Genomic DNA, 9,315 nt, shown 5'->3' on the forward strand with positions numbered 1-9,315 from the left:
AAACCCTTTAGATGCTTGTATGCATTCTGATGAAGAGCTCCAGTGAAGAAGCCCCTTTGCTCCAATAGGGTCAGCATGACATTTGTAATTTTAAAATTGCCTGCCCAAATCCGGGGCGGGACAATTGCACTTGCGTAACCTTCATTGGGTAGCACCCGGTGTGCTGCCCGTGGAGGAGGTGAGGGTAGGTTTGGAATGTTGTCATTAGCCTGACGGCCTCTTCTTTGGACTTGAGGTTCTAGATTAACCTCATCCTAACCATTGTCATCTACCTCATCCTAACCATTGTCATCTACCTCCTCCCCCGGAAGAACATGTCCGAGAGCATCATTATGAGCCATTTGGTACCTAAAGTGATTGATACACAAAAGTTAGAAAAATAGAAGGAAGGAAAAACAAGATACACAAATAGTTAGATAGATAGCCAACACCGTCTAAATCCCCGGCAACGGCGCCAAAAAGTGATTAAGGCCAAACCTACACCACTGTAGAGTAGCGAGGATGGTCGATGCAGTTTTACCCAACGAGGTCGAGATCGATTTCCACAGGGAGTTAATTTGGTGTGGAGTTGGGTATCTAACTAATCTAGATGTGCGTGTTGTTCCTAATTGCACTTCCAAATATTATTGCATTGATTCTATTCTAATTTTATGCTAAGTGTAAGTTAAGTACATTATTTTTGGTGAAAGTTTTCAAGTGTTAAAAGGCACTAGGGAAGTGACTTCCGCCTAGGTGAGTATCTAATGGGTATCAAGAATCTAGGAAAAAGCTTGTTATGATTGGGGTCATGATATAACCATCACACATAAGTGCTCACTTTATACCTCTCGATAGTTTGAACGACTTTGCCCGATTTGGCTTTCTCAAACCCAAATGGGTGTTCATACAATACAAGTTAAATTGGCTCAAATCGGGTATTACTATCTCTAGGTTTAACCCTTTAATTGGGGCTATCAATCTCTTGAGTTCACCCTAATTCCTTGTTAGCCTAATTTTCCTAGACTTAGTCCCTCTTTCTCAAGAAGAGCCTAAATCATAAAGGCATGAGTAAGTGTTTGCAACTACTAATTCTACAATTTTAGCATGAATTACGCTAAATATCACTAACCCATAAACAATTAAGCCCTAAAATTCAATACCCATTAAATACCTACACTAGGGTTGGGTCACAACACTATCTATGGGGTCTAGCTACTCATAATAACAACAGAAATAAAAAATAAAGATAAAATATAAGCCATAATATTAAAGTACAAGATGAAAATCTAAAGTTTGAAGGTAAATCTACTCTAAAATTGCCCAAAAAGGGAAAAACTAGCCGTTCACGTGCTCTGCTAAACAAAACTTAACCTAAAATTGATAAAAGGATTTGAAACTTAACCTAAAATTGATAAAAGGATTTGTTTATACTAGGCTAAAAATTTCGAACAAAAATGCCCCTGCGTAGGTTTCGCGGACACGTAATTCTGTCTGCGTTCGCGCTTGGGCTTTCGCGGCCGCGTAATAGTGAGCGCGGTCCACGTTTCTTCATATCTGGGCCTGGTTAGATCTTCGTTTCGCGGACCGCGTAATGTTCACCGCGTCCGCGTGAGATTCCTTCGTGGATGCATAATTTGGACGCGGACCGCCTTCTTCATTTATGCCCATCCTGCAAAGTCTCTCAACCTCGACAAATGTTGTCCGCTAAATTCCAACCACGGCCGCGCCAGTTACTTCGCGGTCGCATCTTTCTACCGCTCTGAGCGCTCAATTTTAGTGTTCAAAATAGCCTCTCTAAATCTCTATTTCGCAGTCCGCGGAATAATGGTCGCCTCAGCGATGATAATTTTGTGCCCGCCTTTTTCTATCGCGGTCCGCGTTCCATAGTATTGGTCCAGCCTTGGGTTTTGTTCAAGTTTGAATCCTTTATGAGTTAGTTATGGCTTCTTTGGCTCATTTCGAATAAAACCCTACAAGCAAGCACATTAAGTTAGTTTCCGGGAATACCTTCACGCATTTTTGGCCCAAAACCTAAGTAAAAGAGAATAAATAATAGGCTAAAATCCCTACTTATCAGGAAACACTTCAAAAGGTAAGGAAGTGGCAAGTGAGGCACACCTTAAACTCGAAAATGAGCTCAAAATGGTAAAATCGAGTGTATGTGCTGAACTTGAAAGAAATAGACAACTTTAGGAAGATCTAAGCAGGGTTAAAAATGATCTAGATAAATCTCTAAAGTAGATCTGGTCCTTTGATACAATCACTTATATGTATAAAAGTAACGGGGGGAACATGTAGGGAATTGGGTTCCAAAAAGAAAAGGCTCCTTACAACCCACATAGCAAGCATGTCATTGTCCCTGATAACTGGCTTTGCACTCATTGTGGTAACACTGGGCATTTTAAAGACTCTTATAAAGCTAGATTTCAGTCCCAGCAGAAAAATAAAGTTTTTGTTGAAAAAGTACCTACTGCTAAGGAACCTGGTCCCTCCAATAAAAACGTGTGATGCTTGCTTGGACAAGAAAAAATTAAATTCTCCCTTTTCCTCACTACACGGGACCCAAACTTGTTTGGATTCCTAAGTCTAATCTTTGATTTCCTTGTGCAGGGAGCAGTGAAAGGAAGCAGCCAAAGATGGTATATGGACAGCGACTACTCTAAGCATATGACTGGAAGTACTGATGATTTCCTTTCACTCAAAGCCCTGCAAGGTGGGAGTGTGTCCTTTGTAAATGGCAAAAAAGGATACATTCTGGGAGTTGGAAAAGTTGGAAAGATACTCACTCACTCAATTGAGAATGTGTATTATGTGAATGGCCTAAAATACAGCCTGCTGAGTGTTTCTCAAATCTGCGACAAAAGAAACAAAGTGGATTTCTTATCAAAGACTTGCACAGTCACCAATATTGTGACTGGTGAAGTGGTTCTGATGGCCAAAAAATTCAAAAACATCTACGTCGCTGGCTTTGAGTCCTTAAATAGTGGGGATCTTACATGTTTGAGTGTTGTTGATGATGATGCCAAACAGTAGCACAGAAGATTGGGACATGCAAGCTTCTCCTTGCTGAACAAGCTAGTTAAGAAGGACCTGGACCGTGGGCTGCCAAAGTCAAGGTTCAAGGATCACAAAGTGTGTGATGCATGTGTGAAAGGAAAGCAAGTCAAGTCCTCCTTCAAGCCAAAAAAGGAAGTAAGCACCTCAAGGCCATTGGATTTTCTTCATATGGATTTGTGTGGAACTATGAAGTTGACCAATAGAGGAGGAAAGAAATATATTTTTGTCATTGTGGATGACTACTCCAGATTCACATGGACCTTGTTCCTCAGAACCAACGATGAAACTTTCCAGTCTTTACTGCTTTTGTGAAGCAAATTCAAGTGAAAATGAGCCATAATGTTGTAAGCATAAGATCTGATCATGGTACAGAGTTTGACAATGCAAAATTTGACGAATTCTGGGCTTAAAATGGTATAAGTCATAATGTTTCAGCTCCCAGAACACTCCAACAAAATGGTGTTGTGAAGAGGAAGAATAGGACTCTTGAAGACATGGCAAGGACGATGCTGAGTGGAGAAGTGGCACTCACTTTTCCATGGATGCTGATGATGGATCCCACTTAGAGGAACCTAGGTCTTCTCACCATGAGATTCAGGTGTCCAACTGGAAGCACAAAATCTCATATCCTCTCCAAAATATGATCACTCCTCTTGCTTCAGGGATTTAAACCAGATCAAAGACACGAAGCATGTTTGCCTTCTCAGCCTTCATGTCTTAAATTGAGCCCAAAAATATCAAGGAAGCATTGAAAGATGTTGATTGGATTATTTCTATGCAAGATGAACTCCATCAATTTGAGAGGAACAAAATGTGGCACCTGGTTCCTCGATCTTAAGATAGAACTATTATTAGAACCAGGTGGGTATTCAGAAATAAGCTTGATGAATTTTTAAATACAACAAGAAATAAGGCCAAGTTGGTGGTTCAAGGTTATAATCAAGAAGAAGGTATTGACTATGATGAGACTTTTGCTCTAGTTGCACGAATGGGGGCCATCAGAATTCTCATTGCTTTTGCATCACATATGGAATTCAAATTGTTCCAAATGGATGTCAAGAGTGCATTTTCTAATGAATATTTAAAGGAAGAAGTCTTTATCAAACAACCACCTGGTTTTGAATGACATGAGCATCCTGAACATATATTTAAGCTCGACAAGGCACTATATGGTTTAAAGCAGGCCCCTCGTGCATGATATGAAAGGTTGTCCAGGTTCCTTTTGGAAAATGGGTTTACAAGTGAAAAAATTGACAACACTCTCTTTTTGAAGAAAAGAGGGAGGAACCTGCTGATTGTGCAAGTTTATGTTGACGACATCATATTTGGTGCAACAAATGATTCTTTATGTGAGGAGTTTTCCAAGCTTATGGGAAGCGAGTTTGAGATGAGCATTATGGGGGAACTGAACTTCTCCCAAGTCTGCAAGTTAAGCCAACCTCTAGGGGAACAATAATAAGTCAGCAGAAATACATCAAAGAGCTTCTGAAGAAGTTTGAGATGGAAAGCTCAAAGACCATTGATACTCCTATTGCCACTGCTACTCGTCTGGACATGGACAAACCTGGTTCCCCTGTGAATGAAACCATATATCAGGGTATCACTAGTTCACTCCTGTATCTCACAGCCAACAGACCTGACATTGTGTTCAGTGTGGGATTATGTGCTATATTCTAATCAAGTCCAAAGGAATCTCATCTGAAAGATGATAAGAGAATTCTGAGGTATCTCAAAGGAATATAAGACCTGGTCCTCTACTATCCCTCAGGAGACAATTTTGACTTAATTGGGTATGCTGATGCTGGTTATACTGTTTATTTGGTGGATAGAAAGAGCACATCTGGGATGGCATATTTTCTAGGATCATGCTTGATTTTATGAGGTACACAGAAACAAAACTCTATGGCTCTTTCTACTGCAGAAGCTGAATATGTGGCAACTGCTTCCTGTTGTGCTCAATTGCTGTGGATCAAGAAACAACTGGAAGATTTTGGTGTGTTCTCTGATTGTGTGCCATTAATGTGTGACAATACAAGTGCTCTCAACATGGCAAAGAACTCGGTTCAGCATAAAAAGACAAAGCACATTGATGTGCGACATCACTTTCTCAGGGACAATGTTGAAAAGGGTCTCATCTGTATGAAATTTTGCAAAACAGAGGACCAGGTAGCTGATATCACCAAAGAATTGAGCAGAGAGCATTTTGAAAAGAATCGACTAGAGTTGGGACTAATAAAATTGAACTGAGCACCAGGCCCCTCAATGATTGACTATGAAGGAATAAAAAAGTAAACTGCTAAAAAGTATTTTCTGGTAATTTCTAACTCAATTCTATACCGTTGCAGAGCAAACAAGTAGCTAATGATATTGCATTTTGGTAGAAGGATGATGCTCATATTTATAAAATTCAGTCAGGGAACCTGGTTCTCTAGACTCAGGTTAGTAGTTCCTTTTACACTCATGCACATTTTAAACGGCTATAAAAGTGTCACGCCATGATTAAAATATGCCCGCTTTTCTCTCATCCTTTTTAAGCCCCAATGTCACACTAGTTACAAACTGACCTGTCTACCCAGTCCATTGCACCCATTTGTAACCGGTCCCTCATTCCCTCTAAATAACCCCAAAAGACGTTTTTCGCACAATTGTCTACATAAAATTCATCAAACTCTTATCCTCTCTCAGAAAACCCTCTCTCTCTCTCTCTCTCTCTCTCTCTCTCTCGTGTCTTTACTCTCAAAAATCACCATGTCTTCCCAGAATCCAGAGTCTCCAAGGGCTACCATTGTGTCTTCGTCTCATGAAGCACTGCAGCAAGAGCCTGAGTCTCAACTTTTACCTAGTGAAAACCCCAACTCAGACCAACAACCACCCACTGTCTCCTATCCAACCCCAACGAGTTATGGTTCTCACCGTAGCCAAAAAAATCAAACTCCCAAAAGGTTTGTCGATACGATCTATCCCTCTGCTTCACCAAAAGAAATGGTAGAAGATGAAATAATGGACAGAGAAGAGAGACCAGAGGTTTTGAATCAGCAAGTTGGGGAGGTCTCTGTAGCCCAAGAGGATGTTGCTGGTAGTGGTGAAGCATCAGAAGTGCCTATCACTCCTCCTACTCCAATGTTTGATCTGAATGTTGCTTCTCCGTCAGGTAATGCCTCTCTTGCATCTACTAATTTGACACTGCTGGGTGTAATTGAAAGGGAAGCTATAGAGAATATGTTACTTATTGTTACAGAAGAAGGATTGGTTGGGGAGTATATGTGTGGTGATGTGACTGCTGGGTCTCAGGGGGAAGGAGAAGGAAATGGAGTTGGAAGTGGGGAACTGGTGCCTCATGGTAACTTGGTGCTAGTTAGTACTACATGGGAGCCAACATAGGGACTTTCTCCCTCTGCCCAAGAAGAGCACTCTTCTCCTACTTGGGATGAAACCCCATTCTCTACAAAAGAGCCCATGGACAGTTCTGACCTTGCTCCTTCTCCTCACTTTGATGCAGTGCCATTAGATTTTGTAATTCTTGAGATAAAACCTTTGTTTGAAGAAGAGAATGATGACAGTGAGGAGGACTATGATGATGTGATTGTGGCAAAGTTTATTGCTGCTAAAAGTGGTAGGGTAGTCTCCAAAAAGCACATTTTTAAAACCCCCACTACTAGGCAGCATAAGAAAGAAGCTCTTCAGAGTGCTTGAAGAAAAACAAGGAGAAAAAGAAAAGAAGAAGGTTGGTAAAAGGGGAAAAGTTAGTAAATGAGGAGGATGTGCCTCCGAAAAACGTTGTGAATGTTGAAGATGAAGAGGTAAATGAGGAACCTGCTTCCTTGGTTTGTAAATCCTCTGAGAAGTATGTGCTTGCAAAGCCAAAGAGAGGATCGTCTGTGAAAGGGGTGGAGATTGATAAAGAGAAGAGTGTTGAAGAAAAAGAGTCTGGTGAGAAAAGTAAGTCTGAAAAGAAGGAGAAAAGTGTGAAGAAGTCTTAGAAGAGGAAGGAAAGTGACAGATAGGAACCTGGTTCCTCCAAGAAAGCCAAAGTAGAAGTGTCTGAAGTTGAGAGAAGGGAAACCTGGATAAGCAAAGGGTATTATGGGGTAGAGCATTTGACGCTGACATTCTTGAAATGTTAGGCATGAGACATCTGTTTGCAATCCACGAGTTTCAAAAGTGGACTCATATGTTTACCATTCAGAGTCCCAAAGTTTATGAAGAAGAGGTTTGTAGTTTCTACGCAGATCTGTTCACTGTGGAAGATGCCAATATCAATCTGAAGGTTAATGGAGTGGATTTTGTGATGGATGAAGCTGTACTGGGAAGTATATTGGGTGTTCCCACTGAGTGGCTCTCATCTGTTGAAGGGACTTATTCCCCTGATTTTAGGAAGATCATTCTAAAAGCTCAGGCTGTTCAGAAATGGGAACGGGAGCACAAAAAGGCCCAACTTCCAGAATATCAGCCTATGTTTGAGATAGTGAACAAGGTCCTGGTCTCATGTGCAGAGAGGCATTCCATTACTTCAAAAGTGTACATGTTCCTCATGGAAGCACTAGATGCATACACTACCATCAACCTGCCTGGTATCATAATTGAACATATGAAAAAAGTGGTAGATTTAAAGGACGGGAACCATGGTTTGACTTATGGGTTCTTGATCACTAAAGTGTTTGAATATTATAAAGTCCCTTTGGGAAGAGCAGCAGTGAGAACTCGAAAGAAAACATTCTCAATGATAACCTTGGAGGAGTGCGAGTGTATAAACAAGAAGGGGGGGGGGGGGGGTATTGGCAGTAATTTTACTATTTCTCAGCTAATCGATGCTCAGACTGCTGCTAACGAGGAAATAAGTAGGCTGAAGGCTAGGAATGTTGTTCTTGAGGGACATATCAGTCAAGCCAAGGAAGAACCTGGTTTTAGCAGTACACAGGATGCAGAGATTGCACGCTTGACTGCTGAAAATGCAGACCTAAGGAAACAGGTTGAGGACCTGAAAGAGCAGCCGATAAATGAGCAGCGGTCTGTAAATGATCGAGTGGATATTCTTCTCAAAGCCCTTGCCTCTTCATCCTTCCCTCCCTCTTCCAGTGCCCCTTTAACAGTTCCCTTGTCAGTATCCAGTTTAACGATGTTTGTCTTAACCCAGTGTCCCTTTTTAGCTTGTTATTTTTATGACTGTGGTACTTTAAGTTTTTTTTGTGGATGTTCTTGTAACAATGGTACTACTGCCTCTGTTTTCTTCTCAAATTAATTAATGAGCATCTCAGTCTTTTGTTATGCATGTTATACTCTTGTGCTCGATTTTTAGCTATGTTGTGTGCACACAAGTGGCATGCATTAACTTTGATGGACTTCTTTTTGCATTTACTTGCATATATTCTTTTTATGATGCCAACAGGGGGAAGAAAATTGAAGAGGGGTCAGAAAGGGGAAACATGTTCTCAAGAAAAATAAAACTAATCTGTAGGGTGAATTATATGGACATCTGGTTCTCAGGGGGAACTTCAATTCTATTTTTGTCATCATCAAAAAGGAAAAAATTGATAAGTTATGTGCCTTTATATATTGATGATTTAACAAACTTCATATAAGAACCAGATAGGAAATCTGTTACACAACCTCAAAGTGCTCAGAACAACAAGTCACATGTCTGGCACAAGTTCCAATATTATCAGTCAAAGAAACAGCAGAGGGAACAAATGACTATTAGTTCCTCCGATCACAGTACAATTCAACTCCTTACAACTGTTAAAGTCGCTGCACTATTGCGTTATTGCACTACACACACAACAGTGCAATAGTCACTTTATAGAGCATGCTATGTACCTGATACTTGCTTACATGATCCCAATGACCTCACTTATATATTACCAACATGAGGCAAGGGAAAACACACACTCGCAAACCCTAAATCATTAAGTCTCTCTCAAGTGTGTTGCCGCCTTCATTGACTCCATGGCTTGAAGAACAAATAAGCAACAGAACAAAGGACCAAATCCCACCACTAAGTTTATCGTGTGTCCTTAGTATCATTATATATTTTCTTAATGTTATTCACTTGTAATTCCGACTCAACTTGGTTAGAAGCATCTTACATGATATTTTCTATAAAACCATAAACAATGTGTTTGTGTTTGGCTAGAGTTAGTCAAAGTGGTGAGCTTTGTAATAGAGTTATTATAAAGAGACTTGCAATAGAGTTATTGCAATATATATATAAACATTCACAAAATTATATCAATATAAGGGGAAGATGAGGTCCCCTGTTGATAGGGCTGCTTATTGGGCGGA

General features: G+C 40.5%; 1 protein-coding gene across 1 annotated transcript; it reads left to right on the forward strand.

The window, feature by feature from the left end:
• Window positions 1-2,326: 2,326 nt before the first annotated feature.
• LOC138900596 (uncharacterized) lies at window positions 2,327-3,012 on the forward strand. The gene is made up of 2 exons (XM_070187697.1): window positions 2,327-2,365; window positions 2,590-3,012. Exons 1-2 carry the CDS (start codon window positions 2,327-2,329, stop codon window positions 3,010-3,012), a joined length of 462 nt encoding a protein of 153 aa, XP_070043798.1.
• Window positions 3,013-9,315: the final 6,303 nt, after the last annotated feature.

Source organism: Nicotiana tomentosiformis, chromosome 10 (assembly GCF_000390325.3).
Source record: "Nicotiana tomentosiformis chromosome 10, ASM39032v3, whole genome shotgun sequence".
Lineage (NCBI taxonomy): Eukaryota > Viridiplantae > Streptophyta > Magnoliopsida > Solanales > Solanaceae > Nicotiana > Nicotiana tomentosiformis.